This window comes from Dermacentor albipictus, chromosome 10 (assembly GCF_038994185.2).
Source record: "Dermacentor albipictus isolate Rhodes 1998 colony chromosome 10, USDA_Dalb.pri_finalv2, whole genome shotgun sequence".
NCBI classification, from domain to species: Eukaryota; Metazoa; Arthropoda; class Arachnida; order Ixodida; family Ixodidae; genus Dermacentor; species Dermacentor albipictus.
In genome coordinates, this window is record NC_091830.1 from 76381663 (window position 1) to 76399646 (window position 17984).

Below are 17984 nucleotides of genomic sequence, written 5' to 3' on the forward strand. Positions count from 1 at the left end.
TTTATTTTTCACACGTAACAAAGACTCCACTAACAGTTCTTGACAGTCATGAAGGAAGCTTTGTGGTCGGAGAAATAGACTGATATATGTTCGACTTGGTACACCAATGCTAGATTCTCAAAGACGAGATCTATACAAGTGCCTCGCGAGGTTGTCACAGCCGTGGGACGCGTTACGAGCGAGAGGAACGGGATGTTCTCCCGCATAAGTGTTAGGAAATTGCTGTTTGTCTTTATGTCAACATTAAAGTCCCCCACTACTAACATCGGTGTGGATCGATGGACGGTTAATGCGAGTTGCAGGAAGTGCACGACGTCTTTCGTGAGTGCGGTAGCGGACTCACGAAAGCGGTATCAGTCGGTCGCTGCTAGCGCTGGGGGGATGAAAGGGGGGCGGAGCTGGTTACGAGGCCGACGACAACGCCGACGCGAAACCCAGAAACGGACGCCAAAGAGCCATTTGTGTAGCCAGCCCTCCTCCACAGTCTCTCCTCCTCCCTTCCATCATCCTCCCTCGCCCGGAGAGCCGACAGCGCGCATGCGCGGCGGCGGAGCAGATTCGTCGGCGAGCTGTTCACGAGGCCGACGACAACGCCGACGACGACGCCGACGACGACGCGAAACCCAGGAACGGACGCCAAAGAGCTGCGCTCTAAAAGTGTAGAAGGAAAGGCACGGAGGTTAACCAGTTTAGCTTTACCGGCTTGATACCGGGGAGCGCGATGGGGGGATTAAAGATGGGGAAAGGAGAGACAGAGAGAGCACATAGCACAGCACACACAACGTCAGTTAGAGTCCATCACTCCAGTGTGGTACGTGACTTCCCTGTCACAGCCGCTGACAGAATTAGAGGCATGTCTATGTGTAAGCACGCAGTTCACTTCAAGTTTTATACAAACATACCAAAAAAATTGGAGGACGCTTAAGCTTCGCCTTCAAGAGTGGAACGCGACAGCGTTCCCGTCGACCCGCCAAGGGGTGTAAGACAATGGGCTACAGGGCAGCCATCACTTACGAGGCGCCCCGCATCGGACGCGGTGAGCGCCGAGCCATATGGTCGAGCAACGCGGCGTTCGGCGCAGCAACGAAACGTGCGCCTGAGCAAGCGGAACGAACCAAAGAACTCGGTATCTCGGAGGGGTAAATGATGCACGCCAGCCAAACGTCGTGATCGGCACGGGCAGAGAGATAGACAGATAGTGATCTATAGAAAGGAAGGACGCTTGATTCTACAGAGGGAGCAAGGCGAAGCGTTGTCAGGGGAGAGAGTCTGGGCCGCAAAGCTCCAATGCGCGCGTGGCGTGCCATCTGTCGGGGCAGCTCCGTACATGGAGAGGAGGGGGTCTTCTGTGTTTGCCGCAAGATGGCTCTGCGTGTGCGGAAAGCGCAGAAGAAATGCAGCGGAAACGCACTTCGCTACTCGTGGAATTGCGACTTCTGTAAGTTATATGTTCATAGTTCCCGATATACACCGCAGTATAACTTTCCACGGCTCGTTTCGAAGGCAACACCGCATTCACTAGAGGCGCGTTTGTAGCGCTTGGAAGCATCGAACTCGTGGCTGAGTGGTAGCGTCTCCGTCTCACACTCCGGAGACCCTGGTTCGATTCCCACCCAGCACATCTTGGAAGTTGCTTTTTATTTATGAAGTGCCTGCCGTGATTTATCGCTCACGGTCAACGCCGCGGACGCCGACACCGACGCCGACGACACCGGCTTTTCTGCGACACGAGCTCCTTAACGCTATCGCGTTAAAATCGTGTAGGTTAATGTTGTAACTGTATTGGCAGGCTTTAATTTGGGTAGCAGAGGGAAGAATCTTCAGCGTGCAGTAAGGCGTTCTTGTGTGGTCGCTGTCGCAAATGTTGTTCATATCTATGGACGAGGCCTACCGTCATTTTCTCCATTCGTGGTAGAAACCTATCTCAACAGCATTGACAGATCTCGAGGTAAGCGTGTTGATAAAGCAGTGCGGAACAACAGCTGCGTATAGGAGTATAGTGTTCACGTAGTCCACGTATAGTTCACGTATAGTATAATAGAGAGTTTTAGCCCAGCGGGTTTACGGCCAGCGGAGCGGAGCGGTCTCCACCGTTGCGCCAGCGGAGCGGCTCGCGAAAAAAGAATTTTAGCCCAGCGGATCACCCGCTCGAGCGGGGTAAAGAGCGGGGCGCTCTGCTGCCCCACCTAGTGGTTCGAATAGGAGTTACTGAGAAATGAAATTGAATTACTTTTGCTTTTATTATGCAAGAAATGTTGAATAAAAATACATTACATGTTCTCAGTGCATTATTTGTTAATAATGTACTGAGTACTAATGTACGGGTCAGCGCGGCAGTCGCAGTCTTCGATGCAGAACTGCCGGCGTTCATGTTCGCGGCTGCCGTCTTGCATTTCCCATACACGCCCGCGCGCCCTTACGCACGCTCGCGCGCTGCGTATACCCTCCGCTGGGGAGTGCTTTCCAGCGGGCGTAAACGCTGCTCCGTAAAACCGCTGGCCGTCTCAGCGTGGTGCGCATGCGCAGTCGCGTCTCCGCTCGCCCGCTCCGCTCCGCTCCGCTGGCCGTAAACCCGCTGGGCTAAAACTCTCTAATATTCACTGTGTACAGTATTCACTGATCACTGTTCGCGAGGCAGCGACAGCGTCGCCGGGGCAGGTGCGCCATGTTTGCGGTCGCGTCGGCCGTGGAGCGTCGGAAAAATTCCAGCATGTTTCTCACGCGAACAACTGATTCCTATCTTTGGGCCGTTTATCGTGTTTTGGACTTAACCGCTCGCTGATATTTGAGCATGGTCATCTCAGTGTTTCGCACGCAGTGTTCTTCTTATTTCTTTATTGCACAGATCTACGTGCAGTGTTTACGTATATCCGGGCAGACTACGCGCCCTGGCCATGCGTCAAGTGAGCTTCGCTCTCACGGTGAACTGGGCTTTGTTTGGCTGCAACCATCGCACAAAAGAGAAGCCCGGCGATAGGAATGTTGCCCAGATTAATAATAATATTTGGGGTTTTACGTGCCAAAACCACTTTCTGATTATGAGGCACGCCGTAGTGGAGGACTCCGGAAATTTTGACCACCTGGGGTTCTTTAACGTGCACCTAAATCTAAGCACACGGGTGTTTTCGCATTTCGCCCCCATCGAAATGCGGCCGCCGTGGCCGGGATTCGATCCCGCGACCTCGTGCTCAGCAGCCCAACACCATAGCCACTGAGCAACCACGGCGGGTATTTGCCCAGATTGTGTTCTTCTCGAAACATGCTTATCTCTTCTTCACAGCAGCCTCAATGTAAAAGAGCATAGGAAATATGCGCGAGCATGACTCTGCAAGGCCTGCCGTGCAGGTGAAGCCAGCACCTAGGCGTGTAATTTCACGAGAAGCCATTGTGGGAGTGGCGTTTCATTGAATAGTTGTCATTGACGAACACGGGAGGGCCAAAAAGTACGCTGTTTTTGAAAGACCAGCAGAATTGATGCAACATAAAATATCATGAAGGCTGTGGAATCACAGAGTTTATTTCTCGGTTTTCTTTTTTTTTCAGTGAAGCAACGTTAAGCATACCTTTAGGACGCAAGTGGACAGTACACAGTAAATTCTGCAATGAAGGCGATCTAGTTACGCGAGCACTTTGAGGCACGGCTAGTGGACCGAGCTGCTCGCCTGATAACGGCGGCCTTCCATCGACTTGTCGGCTTTGAATTGCTCGCGCGTCACGAAGCTCGATTCATTCGCTAAGTAACCCTTGATATCTCCGAGATCCACACGAGGCAGTAGTTCGACATCGCGCAGAAGCTCATCATCTGCTAGTTCGAGCGGGTCGACACAATCCCTCAAGGCCGTTCAGTTTTCATAGCGTGATTTTTCTGGTTCGCTCAACTAACGCACGTGCACGCTTACGGGCATCGCACACTTACGACACACCACTCGATAGCCGAGTCACAAAAAATACTTTTCGTCAAAAAAAAATAGTGCTCGTGCGTATTGCTGGCTGCTTGGCGACTCAGGCATGCTCGCGTTGGCAGCGCCAACTGACGACCCAAGTAATGGCGTACGCCGCTAGCGCTCCTAGTGGATGACGTCATGTGCATACCTCCTATTCGTTAACGCTACTGTAATATCGTGAGCAATATAAGCGGGCACACGCTAACGCGTGGCAAACAGCCTAGAAACCGAGTTAGAGCGGTACTTGGATGGCGCTGTCGAAAGCAGAGGGGAACGAGGGACGCTCTTCCGCTAACTGTTGGCACTCCCACCACGCCTGCGTTTCTCGAAAACGGCAACTTAATGCGATTCACTTGCCGCCGATTGCCGATAAGACGGTTACGGGCACAGCAACTTGAAGCGAGTCATTATTTTCCAGTCATGCTTTCTTTCTTCTTTTCTTTTTTGAGGGCTTATGTGTCTGAAGCGCCCGTTCGTGCGTAATACGTAAGGTAATTTCAGATACACCTCCATAAGACTTGATGTTTAAATTAAGCACGTCATCGTGTCACGCGTTCCAGACAGACGGACAGATTTCCCAGGGAAGGAGCTCTCGCATGTTTACGCTTCAAAACAGTGCTGCTATTGGCTACGCTTTGGTGGACAGAGTTGCCAGTAACCGCAATATCAAGTAGCTTTATCAATGTGCGCTGGCGATGTGAAGGTCCGCACTTTGTATAAAGAGACGCATGGTGCGACTGCCAACAGTGATCAAAACGGCATCCTCCTTTCCACTGTGCTTCCGACGGTGGCCACCACGTGTCGCCCATAGCAGGGTTCGAGGCTATGTGAGACGCGCGCCTCTGTTCCCGCCCATATTGGCCGCGATAGCGCACCACTTCATACTATTTGCAGGTCTTGCTGTACTGCGTTTACGTGGCAGCACTCCGTTTCGCCATCCAGTGGACTACTGGATCATGTCTACGGCACCTCATGCAGGCCATGCCGTCGACGCCAGCTATGCCCTCGACAACAGCAGCAACGAATGGAGCGCGCAGAACCTTCCATGCACCAAGGGGGACGGTGCGAGCTGTAAGTTACTGGAGCACCATCCGGAAATTAATAGGGTACTTCTAGGCGCTGCCCTGCAGCTTCGGGAAGACAAGCGAGGACAGAGAAGAGGTGATGTCCTTATTGCGGCTGTCGAGGCAAGCACTTGCCGGTCCGCCTCGTACAGCTCTGTGGAAAACTCGTGCAAAGCGAGAGCACTGGACCTTGTTGAGCTTCTACTCGCCGAGCACCGCTGCATCACGGCGATAGAATTCAACAGCAACCTGATGCTTCGCCCATCGTTGATCTCAGTAGTAAAACGTCATCGACATTTGAACAGCTTTACTGTATGCGGAAGATTCATTGCATCTGACCGCGCAGCTGTGGTGTTCGACGTGATAAGGTCTTTGCCGCAGCTCAAGAATCTAGCTTTCAAGTCTCACGAGTTCGAGAAGGACTCCTTGACTATGAGCTGCATCATTGACTACTCCTTCGACCTTCGCATAAGTTGTCTATCGACCCTTGACCTCGCAGAGCTGCGAATTCCCAGCACTGAGGCCGGTCGGCTCGTACAAGCACTCATTGAAAACGAAAGCATCACCGACCTCTGCGTAGGAGAATCCGTATTCTCGTACCGAGATAAAGACTCCTATCGAAGGTTCACGTCGTACCTCGCGAACGAAAATTGCCCGCTGCGAAAATTGACGCTCAAATCGAACGCCTACTTCATCAGCGGGTCACTCATGGGTCAACTCGTTGACGCATTCTGCAAAATGAATTTTTTGAAGGAACTGAACGTGGACATCGTGGACATCGCGACAACAATATTGTAAGTAGAATTGAAATTGCATTTTGGATAGGCTCTGCAGTTGTAAAATATTGCAACGCTTAAGTGGCCTTAGCTTTCTTGACACTGTGAGGCACCTAAAATTTAACGCGTACACTATAGTAGCACATTTTTTTTTTGCTGTAGCCAGCATTCAATTGCGGAGATTTCGGCAAAAAAATACTATTTTTTATCTACTGTATTAGCTTTTTATTCGAATAAATGACGTTTCATGTTCTTTTTAGCTTTCCCTGGAATTAGCTTTCCCTGATTTCGAACTATGTTTGGGTAATGTAGGAATAATAATGGCACATAGAAACCTGTAAGTTTTGCTCTTTTTGTTAGACTATGTAATGTCCGGTGTTAGCATGTGCCGTCCTTATCGTCGTTACAAGTACCTGTTCTGCGACACAAAACAAGAAAACGGTTCCCGACGTACCTCGCGCTGTGTGTATATAGCGCTGTGTGTGTCCCTTTGTGTCTTCTCTTGTCCCGTCTTTGAATCGCGCTACCATACTCCCCTTGAAGAAAACGAAACAGGTAGATCTTTTAAATGTGTTTTCTTCCAGATGGTTTAATAGTCAATTCACAAACAGTTTTGTCGGTGTTGTACTGTTTAGTGCGGTTATCGTCCCAATATTTGATGGGAAATTTCCTGTGACTGCCGCTGAAATGACCATCTTTTTGGAGACTTTTGCAAATTTGCGCCACACGCTCAGATCGACATGTCGATGTGACGTCATGCGTGTCCGTGTTTCCATTTATTTGCACCGTTGCGACGCTGCAAGTGTTGTCGCCACCCTGTGGCTCCCTCAAAATTCAACACGGTCTTTCTATATCAAAAAGAAATGATTTATAGACCAAAGCAGACGGTGTAAAAATTCATGAGACCGAGAACCTTCAAGGTGGCGTCGTCTCCACTTTACTTTTTTTTCAGTCTTTTCTGCCTTAACAATAACAGTGAAATATTTCCCTTTTGTTTTTGCTGCACTTTTGCACACATTGGCTCGGCGACTGCCCGGCGATCGCGCACAATCTTGCGCGCCGTATTTGGAGGAAATTGTGGGGCGGCAGCGCTGCTGGGTGGGGCTTCACTCTGCAAACAAGTGCTTACTTTGCGCGGTCTCGTGCGCCGTATCTTGAAAGGTATCTGCAAACGGCTCATACCTTTGTGCGCGCTGTGTTCTAGCCGCTCTTGCATTGAACCGATAGACGGCACGAAGGTCACTTCGCTCGCTGCTGCTGCCGCACATGCTCACACCAGCGCTATGAAAGCAATTGCCCGCGCCCGTCGAGTGTGATGCGTTCCCGTTTGCTTGTGCGTGCTGGCACCGTGCTTGTCAATTCACTAATAAGCGAATGTTTCCACTGTTATACGGCAGATAAATCTACTATCCTTACTTTGTATGGGTAACAAGCGCTGACCAGAAGGAGCTATGGCAGTTTGAGTGGGTAACTAAGATATGTTGACACCATCCCGTAGGGAGGCGATGAGGATGGTACGGCATACTTAACAATAACGAATGCGCGCCTTTATCCATGTTTGTTGAGCCCAATGCGCCCAGCCAAGTTCTTTCCACTGCCATGCAGGTCTCGAGGAGCGCATGCGCGGTTGCGTTCTAGCACGTCGGTGCCAAGACGGATCATTTCCTGGATGCATGTGCTTCAATATGAGCGGCAAATTTGGCGATGCAAAATCGTAGTGTGTTCTAGTGTGAACTGCGCCCACTGCTCGCTAGGCTGTACGTTACGGCGCTGCCCTGGACGCGAGAAATTTCAGCCTTGGTTGCCCATAGCTGCTTACTAATTTCTATCGGTATCAATGCCTGGCTTTCCGGGTGAAGCGCAGCCTTTTGTTCTCTCCTTATCATCAGCCGATGCGAAAAGATTGGAGCGCCTGAATGCTTATACGACAATTGAATAGGAGAAGGTCGTTCCCCGCTATACCGACACTCTCCGTGCGAATGGCAGTGCCCAATTAGACGTTCCCTAGCGTGCAATCTTGGGGCGATGAGCACACAGCCTAGCTGCGCCAGAGTAACCATTGGTGTCGCTGAATGTTGGTCCGCTACGGCTCCTCCAACTGCTCCTGCGCTAAGCAACCGCAAGAGCGGTATCTCCAAGGAACCGGCGCTTTTGTGAGCGCAGAAGGTTATGGTCCATGAAATTAAGACGCATGATCTGGGTTAAACAATACGGAAGAGAAACTACATCCAAGAGAACGGCTGATGTTCACTCGTCAATGTAAATCAGTGCGCATTGAAACCTCCAGAGACGTGGACCTCAGACATAGCGGATGGCTCAGGCTCCTGAAATAACCGTACTAGATAGAGTTGGGTGCAGGTTATTTTATTTATTTATTTATTTATTTATTCCTTAAATGCCCCTGGAGAGGGGTATTACATGAGGGATGTTGCAAATAGGCCGCAAGCCCCAAGGGTAGCGTTGGCCTGGCGGCCTGGGGCACGACTGGAAGCATCCGAAGGTCCTGGCAAAGCATGAGTCGACTGCTAACAGAACAACTTGTTTATTCTAGCATCGCAACAGAGCGGCCGGTCAGGTCGACCGAAGTGGAGAGACGGGAGAGCAGAATTCGGAGCCTCTCTCTTGGCGTCCGGGGGCAGCTGCTTTTATACTCTCGGAGTCGATGGCAAGAAGGAACAGCTCGGGATGGGGCGCACGTGACGGCGCCGCTCGGACACGTTGAGACTAGAAGTGACGCATCCGCCGGGCCGGCGCCGGTCGGACCTCCTCGCTTCACAGTTGGGGAGCTCCTCTCCCCAGCTGCCGCGCTTTGACAAGCGTGGGCACCAACATGCATACACACACACACACGCACACACGAAGACACGTGGCATGGAAACATGCGTGGACGCGCATGGCAGAAGGCGTTGCGGCAGCGCTGAACCAAAATGTCCGCCGCTTTGAACGAAGCCCCGGCGTCCGTTGCATCCGCGCCGGCTATACCGCGCGTCGTAGGCGAAACGTAACAGGGGTGGGCAGCTTAAAAGGTGTTGATGGCAGTATTGAACTCAGTCGCACTGGATTGGTCCGTCGCTTGTTCTCGCAGATCATTTCAGTCTCTCGCTGACGTTGTACGTTGGAAAAACGAATGCAGATGGGATGATGTGCGCGCATGCGGGGGGTATACTGACTTTGAATGATGAGTCCGGGATGAATTAGTCCGTTAAGAGACTTCAATTTCAGTTTTTAACACGAGTTTATATTGGAGTCCAAATGTTCAATTCTCGCGTTTGCTTACAAGGGGTCAATGTTCATTCAACTCAAAATGTCTTTTCTATATATTGTTTCCAGCGTACCTACGTTCGCCCTCTTCGCCGAAGTGGCCACTCGGAGCGCCAAACTACGCAGCCTGAGGTTGCCTTGGAGGTTTACACATTCCCATCTCCGTGTCCACAATGCAAGTCCTGAAGCCACGCAATGCATGAAGTCCTGGCAAACAGCCTTGCAAGGATCGAAGTCACCGCTCAAGCAGCTGCGCGTCGACTTGACGGGCTTCGGCGAAGCGGAATGCGACACTTTCTTCGACGCAATCGCCAACAATGAATCTCTGCGGTTGGTGGAAGTCGACACTTTGCCATTCATCGATGGGCTCGACAGGGTCTCCAAAACTATTCTGGAGCGAGGTCTGAACGATCGAGTGGTCATCAAAGGACACCATCGCCACAGCAACGCAATCAATCTGCTGAAATGCCCGCAAATCAGCACCGTGGCCGTAACGCTGGGGTGGTTCATTTCCCGCCCGCGTGTCGGCCCGCAGTCACTTATCTCGACTCTGGAAGTGGTCGGTAGCTCCAGTAACGTAACGTCACTGCTGGTTGAGGACAATAGATTCAATCGCGACGAATTATCTGCCTTGGCGGCATGCCTAAGGAACGCGGCTGTACTCACTGATGCCGACATAAACCTGAGGGGCGCTTTGGCTGTCTTATCAGAAAAGGATCGTACGGATGTGCGTGCGGAACTAGTGTCAGCGCTGGCCTCCAACCACAAACTAGTTAAAGTCAGCATCAAAGGCGTGCTGCTGTCTAATGACGACTTGAACGTCCTCGCACAATTTGCCAGCAAGAGCCTCAGCCTGACCGAATTCACCATGACTCCTGTCTGTTGTGGCGGTACCATGCCTGGCAAGCTTTGTGAAGAGCTGCAAATTTTTTTTGAGCAAAGGCCCGCTGTGCTAAAGGAAGCATTCAACTTCAAGAACATCGCACTTGCAGACATCCTGGTATGGCACAGTGATAACGGCTGTCTCCGTTTATGAGCACACAAAAATGTTATGTTACGGAAAACAGCGAACAAATATAATTTGCAGAAGAGTTGGGACGATTACCAGACGGTACCTTGATGCTGTAGTGTCCTCACGAACAGCGGCCTGTTCGAACATTTTATGACTTCGCAAATACATAATTTTCGACACCAGGCTGCGTCATAAGCGGTAAAAATCGGACTAATATGCGCAGGCTCTGCGGCTTTTAGGAAAAGAGATAAATAACGTCGTGAATTCATCACAAAACCATTCCAGGATACAAGTAGGTCGTGCGAAACAAGTCACCGAAGCAGCGGGGCGCACGCAAGGCTATTATGCGAGATATACCAATGGAGCACAGCGAAAAAATGGAGATAAATTAAAGAAAGCTCCGCCTTAAAAAGAACAGAGCATATCTCTTGCGTTAATAGATCGCAATTTCTCCGCCAGTATTTATTTGTGCGCAAAAAGTAGAGGCTGTCTGTGATTTCGCTCTGCATGCATATTCCTGCAATTTCAATCTTAGTTCTACTCCGAATGCTTCACTCCTGTTGCTATGACTTCTTTTCGGCAGTTTCCGAGATCACCACAGCTACAATATAAGCAAAGCTATGATGTCGAAGCTACGTTGGCTCTTTGAATCAGAGCTATTTTCTTATAAGGAAGCGTCGTACGCTTCCATTTGCGCGCACACAATCAAACACTTCTGAAATTTGGACCGGTTAGGGCTTATCGTAAGTTTTTTCTGCTTTAACCATGACGTGTTCTCTTTTTTTCATGCAGCAAGCGACCATACGGAATGCCTCCTCCGTCTCGGCCGCTTCACAATTCGTGCTAGGTCAGCAAAATACCTTGGACGGTGCGGATGCCATCGAGCTGATGCACGACCATCCACGCCTCCTCGAGATGGTGATGGAAGGTGCTGACCTCACAAAGAACAAAGCCAAAGAGAAGATCAGCAGCGCTCTTCTGCGTGTGCACCACTGTAGCCTTGAGGAGTTTATGAGAATCGCAGGCGTCGTCAAGGAGAGGGTGGAGTGCCTTCGTCATCCCGATGCCAGGTTTCAGCTCGTTGACATTAACGAGCACTGCTGGCTGCACATTCGCAGGTTCCTAAAGATAAGGGACGTTGTCAACATTGAGCCGGTGTCGGTAGATCAAAACGACGCGTGGGCTTTTGAATGCGATTAGCACACCATAAATAAAACACCTAGCATTCTCCTGAGCGGAAACTTGCTTAGTCTGAGTACGAGTGGCACATAAGGAATAACATTTTACAATATTTAGTGACCTTATACTCTGTTAAAAGGTTAATCACCGAAGCTGTGTGGGATGACTACATTGACGACTATATTGATTCATATGGTTATTGATACCATCGCGATAGCGTTAAGGAGCCCGTGTCCCAGGAAATCCAGTGTGGGACGTCCTTTCGGCAAAAAGATTTTCGAACCCCCCTATCCAGGCCTTCCATGTGGAACAAGTATTTGACTCAAATATTTGAATTTCTCAAGGTAAAATACGTGGAAAAATCGCGAAAAAGGACAAACACACAGCCTACAGACATGAGCGCACTCGGACTGTAATTTCAATATAGAAGAAAAGTTTGTTACACGCAAACTCAAAGACCTTTTCCAGAGTTTCTACAATGTATAGACCGGAGACGCCGTCAGCCATTTGCGCGCGCCAGACTGTAGATATCTACGTACACGAAGCGGCGCGCCCGCTTCCTTGAACCACATCCGCCGCATTGCGGCCCATGCGAAATGCCGCATTTCGGCCAGAAAGCCCGCCTTCGTGCATAGCGTTCACTGCGAACGTTTCCCAGTAACCTATGGTGCAGTTGCCGGGAAGCGTGAGAAGCAGTCAGGGATCCCTGAATGCAATCGCGTTCTACTCTTAAAGCTCAACCAGACGTACGCGTTCCAATGCGCCCGCACGCGCCGCACCACGCCTGGGCGCGTACGGCGTCAGGCGCGGAGGCTGTTTCGCGTGTCGGCGCGCGGCGGCGTGGAGACCTACAACCGCTAGGTTTTTGCGCCCGCGCCGGAAGCTGCCGCTCGCGTCAGTAGCATGACGCACCTCACATGACCACGGCAAGACAACGTCACTTCCCGAACGACTCTTCGCGCGACGTTCAGGCAAGCCCGGGTAGGGTGGCTAGAATGGGAGGTGTCAGCATCGGCTGGGCTGCGCCGCGTATGGCGGTGCGGCATTTTTTCATGACAGCGACAGGTGGCGCGCTCGTCGTCTCCGAGATGCCTAGCGTGATGGGTTTGAGCAATCTCTCCGACCCCGGCCAAGCGCGCGTCGTGAAGTCTGTGGTTAAGTTAGCTTCGCCTTCCCCGCTTTTAATATGTTTTCTTGCAACATGTAACAGATTGCTTAACATGGCCGTTCAGCGAAAGCTAGACTGCCTTGAACATGGCAAGCTAGCAACACTGCGCCGCCGCGACGAGACGCGCGGCAACTCGTGCATCGTTTGGGTGCGCGCCCTCTTTCTCCGCCGGGCGCGACGTCGAGTCAGCGCGGCGTGTGCGAACGCATTGGAACGCGTACGTCTGGTTGAGCATTTAAAGGCGAAGCTCAAGCGTCCTCAAAATTTTTGGTTGAAGCAATTTTGGTTGAAGCAACTTCAACCAATTTTTGGTCGAAGTTGATGCAATCGACTTGCCGTCGTCACGAGAAGAGCACGGAAAGGGGGCTTGCACAAATGAACACGCCCTTCCCTAAGCATTTCCGCTGCGAACGAGAGAGTGACATAACAATTAAAAGGTCGTTCCCTCCACCTCCTTTTCTTTATTGAAATGAAAATAAAAGAAAGGTGTAGTCGCCCTATAACCGCTCCTTCTTGTCCCTCTCCTATTGCCTGCCCGAAAAAAGAATACATTCAGAGCGACCGCCACGACTGATAACATCACGCGGAAACAGTTGGACGACTGATCGCTCTTGCAAATTGTTTTTGTCCACATCCCGGACGGATTTTTTTTTCTCGAGATTCTAGCCATAGAGAGCTTCTCTGTAAAAATGTGCTTTTAGTGTGTCTGAGATACCCGTTTCATTTGCCGGCGTGTGGCCGAAAGATAGATCGCTATTGAGCGCTAGAGCGCGTCTCAGGAAGCGGGTATGAACGACCATGAGCGCTGCTGAGTTAAGGCTGTTTCACATGCTGCGACTGCAACGACGAAAATCGGTGCTGTCGCAGGCGTCGCAATGCGATTTTTAGAGGGCTCATTTCACATGATTGCGATTTCAACAATGCGACTGGTGCGACGCACAGGGTTGCTTAGTGCCAGGTTTCGTGGCACGCGCTGCATAATTCTTTTATTGTAGTAAGTAAAACGTTTACACTATAATATTATTGACTTCTCTTGATTGTAAGCAAATAATATGTACTTTTACTCATTTAAAAACGTTCGTTAAGATTTATCTTGGGGTGCGCGACGGCGGTTTCTGTAGTTCAGTGCGACATCGCGCACGTAATCAGCTGTTCGAAGGTGGTTCAGCGATGTGTGTTGTCTTATCTACCTTCTATGACCGTTTCGTTCTGCCTGTGCTACAACAATCTGCAAGATGACCTATCGACAAGTTCATATAGCTATCCTCACCGTATATGCAGTATTCGGAATTCGGCTGCCACGAAGTTGTCGTGTCAGCCCAACAAGATCCTCGCGCTACCCGTGCTCGGCGTCAGCTTCTGGAGAAAAGATGCGTGTATATTGCCTGTCATTGCGCATATGTGGTGCCTGCTCCTAGCCATATTCTTACGCCAAACGCAACAAGAAGCACCAACCCGAACGCCCGCGTGTGCCCCTGAACGAAGCCTCAAACGATCTGTGTGATTACGACGTGGAATGAAAATTGTGTAGTGAAATTCAACCTTAGCGCTAGCCTGGTTCGTCCATCGCCGTGCTTGCGCTGCGAATATGTATATGGGAGCTCCCTCTCAATATTTCTAAAGGCGCAAAAGCCGACGCATCAAATGTTTCGAGCAGTTACCGACACTTTTGTAGAAACCAGTACGTTGTAACATAGCATTCTAAAAGACACGCTTCTCGTCCACTTTGTTGTCCCGTGTCTCGCGCTGGTAGTATACTCGGAACTTCTAACAAGAAGACCATATCAATACGCGCTATTCATATTGCAGGATCGTAGGCCCACGGCAGGCGCACTTGCCGTAGAATTTTTCAGCTTTCTGCTCAGCCGCGCACGCCTCTCACGGTTAGCCTGTTTTGTGGAAATAAATATTATTATATTATTAATGTTATTAGATATTATAGTTTCTTCACTGTAGTTTATAGCAATCATCCAGATTTCTTAAGCTAGTCATGCATTCAACCTGAATGCTAGTCATGATCAACATTGGTACGACATGCTTATGGGAGCCATTTCTAACTAGATTGCTCAGCCAGGGAAAGTACAAATGCAAGCCTCAATGTTTATTCCGATTTGGTATTCCTAAACATTATATTGGCAGAATTTTGTGCCTGCTTGCATTTCCTGCAATTCAATGTTCAGAGCTGGAAAAACTGATTCCTTTTCTTGCTGTCGAATGGCTGCTTCAATGTCGATAGCAAGCTATAATTATTCATTTCGAAAGTGTTAAGCAATGACTACATGTCTAAGCTTATCAATGCGTTTTTGTTCAACGAACACAATTAACTTTTCTCTCTCCCTCTCATTGACAGCCATGGAATGAAACCGTTCACTTTCATAAGTATCAGGATGCAAACATTCTGAAATTTGTCCTGAACATTTGTCTGCGTCCCATAGTGTGCATGTTTGTATTAAGTTCTGGGGTTACAATCGCAGTGATCTACACATATTGTTATATTGCAACAAACAAATTTATTTCACTTTGTTTTCAAATCTACAATGTGGCCATGCAGTAACGACTGCATTAATAAGCAAAAAAAGAAAACTGCAGATTCAGTGTACGTGTTGGAATCTGTGCGAAGTGAAGTTTTTGTCAAGTGGTCAATTAAATGCTGTTAAAGTAACTGCGATATATACAATTTGTCTTATTTTCAACAATCCAACCTGTCATCTTTTGCAAGGTTTGCTTATGCACCGCATAGGTCACAACCTTAATGTCATGTAATCTATATGCATTACACTGTTCACAAACCATACCGAAACGCAAACGGCAGGTAATGTAGATGCACGCTGCGAGACATCAACACAGTGACGTTTGTTGAGCAAGGAATGGTGCGAGGTGTATGCAGATGAATGAATGACGTGCTTATGTACTTATTTATTTATATACCTCGCAGGCTGCAAGGTTGAAGTATTATGCAAGGGGGAATAAAAAAGTTGTTACAAAAGGAAGAAGGGCACAACATTAAGAAAAAAACCAGCAAAAAAAGCAGTACCACTACATTGCACCAACTAGCCCAACGTGTTTTGCTGGCGCAACATTATACAATACTTAACAAACAATAACAGAAAAAGTTACTGCCCATGCACCCTGTACAGACGGTAAACCAGCGAAGCTGAAATGTGCAGCCCAGGTTTTTATCACTGGGTTAATTCCAATGGCTTATTCAAGTCTTTCTATATTATTGGTTATGTCTGTGTTTCTTAATGAGGTTATGCACATGTTTGGCTTGGGTTTATCACATTGTTTATTTGGAATGCCGCACACTGCACTTTGCAAGATCACCATCTTCGAAAGTGCAATGAGCAGCAGTTCATTGTGTTAATCCAGGTGGTCCATCGAAGTCTTTCTGAATTATGTTACGCATTTGTGTTTTGTAATGCGTTAATCATAATGTTTATGACTCAGTTATGCACTGTAGTTACCAAGTGACACACCGGGGCTGCACATTTCATTTAATTAAATACAGGGACACATTTTTGAACCTATAGGGAAGTCTGAGAGAGACTTCTGCATGCGCGCTCTGCTGCTAGAGGGAAACGACGTCACTATCGGTGTAGCCAATGGCCCGCCACACCTTTGCTGCAAGATAATTATGACATCATGATCTTGTCTTAACCCCGTCCCACTCTGTGTCCCTTCCTTGCAATAATGCGTAGATAAATGTTTATGTGTTAAATGCATAAGCATTTCTATGTCTACCCAACGAGAAATGTCTCCGTCCCTCATGTAAGACGAACAATGGCTCACAACCCCCGAAACAATGGCTCATACCCCTACGCTAGGGTTCTTGTGATCGGACCATGAGTGTTTCGCCTAGGCATATACAGCTTAACTCTAAAAAGAATGAACACCTTTCTGCTAGATACCAAGATAATCTCATGAGGTGTACTAACAAATGAAAGTTTATTGACCATGCCGAGTAAATGCTGGTCGACAAGCAATAAATCGAATTTACACAAAAAGCAGAAGCAAGATCTGATGTGTGTCCATACAGATCCCAACAGGAAACGCATCCATCTCTGAAAGTGTAACAGCGGCCATGCTGACACAAGATTCTCCCAGTGTATTTGCATCTACAGCATCCATAATTTCTATAGGCAGCCGATCTCCACAGAATGCTAGCTTCTTCCTCTACAATGCACTCTCCACATCTGAGCGTGCATTGAAGAGGAAGAAGCTAGCATTCTGTGCAGATCGGCTGCCCAGAGAAATTACGGAAGCTGTAGATCTAAAAATGCTGGGTTAATCTTGTCATCACGGCCTCCGTTAGAAATGGATGCATTTCCTGTCAGGAAATGCACATGAATTTTTGCTTCTCCTTTTTGTGTATGTTCAGTCTATTGCTTGTCAGCGAGCATTTACTCGGTGTGTACATTAAACTTTTGATTGTTAGATCATGGTTTTCTTGTTTGTCCTATGTGTTCTTTGGTGCCATTTGCAGCCAGGCTATTCGTTCTTTTTTTTTTAGACTGCAGCAAGTCACTTTAATGGCCCTCATGCTTAATGGTATGCTAACGTCTGAATAAAAGGTTTATTGTGAAAATGCAGTGATCTATAAAGGTTACCACAATGTAGTACATCAATAAAACCTGATAAAGACTAGTGCTTGATGAAACCAAACGTAAAAGCAGGAAAGGGGCAAAATACATATAGATATACAAGTCCAGGGAAAAAAAACAGTGATCACCAAGTGTGCAAGTGGCTACCTTCCAGGAAACTCGTTTTCTTCCCAATGGCATGGAACTGGAAGAATGTGCTTGCATTGCATAAGCAAGCTGTCAGTCGGTCTATTGGAATAACAACAGTGTTTCTTGAAAGGTGCTGGCATGCAGGATTGGCAATTTTAATGATTTTTTCCTGCACTTGGAATTTTTCGCTATTTTCTTTCTGTAGCATTTTTATTTATGTTTGGCTGCATCAAGCACCAATTTTTATCTGTCCTTCAAAGATGTCTTTCTTTTTCTGGGGAAAACTCGGGGAAGGCAGGAGTTAGAAATTCAAGACGATGAGCAACATGAGAAAAAGGTGAAAGTAGGAGCCAACGTTTCCACACGTGGACCTTGAAGAAGACAAGTCCACTTGTCAAACGTTGGCTCCTGCTTTCACCTTGTTCTCGTTTTGCTCATCGCCCTTTTACAACTCGCCACATTTTTATAAATGAACCTCAGTTGAAAGTTAGTCCTCATCCATATCTAGTGTCATCCTGTTGATACTGCTTCATGCTATACACTCTTGCAACATTTGTGTGTGTTTGTGTGTGTGTGTGTGTGTGTGTGTGTGTGTGTGTGTGTGTGTGTGTGTGTGTGTGTGTGTGTGTGTGTGTGTGTGTGTGTGTGTGTGTGTGTGTGTGTGTGTGTGTGTGTGTGTGTGTGTGTGTGTGTGTGTGTGTGTGTGTGTGTGTGTGTGTGTGTGTGTGTGTGTGTGTGTGTGTGTGTGTGTGTGTGTGTGTGTGTGTGTGTGTGTGTGTGTGTGTGTGTGTGCACACGCGTGGATTTGGATGCGAGATCGGGCCCTTGGCCAGAGGTATCATTCCTCTCC

At 48.6% G+C, this 17984-nt stretch overlaps 1 protein-coding gene across 1 annotated transcript; it reads left to right on the plus strand.

Moving 5' to 3' along the window:
- The first annotated feature begins 4583 nt into the window (after nt 1-4583).
- LOC135898774 (uncharacterized) lies at nt 4584-11291 on the plus strand. The gene is made up of 3 exons (XM_065427923.2): nt 4584-5802; nt 9115-10045; nt 10850-11291. Exons 1-3 carry the CDS (start codon nt 4673-4675, stop codon nt 11255-11257), a joined length of 2469 nt encoding a protein of 822 aa, XP_065283995.1. The 5' UTR covers nt 4584-4672; the 3' UTR covers nt 11258-11291.
- The last annotated feature ends 6693 nt before the right edge of the window (nt 11292-17984 follow it).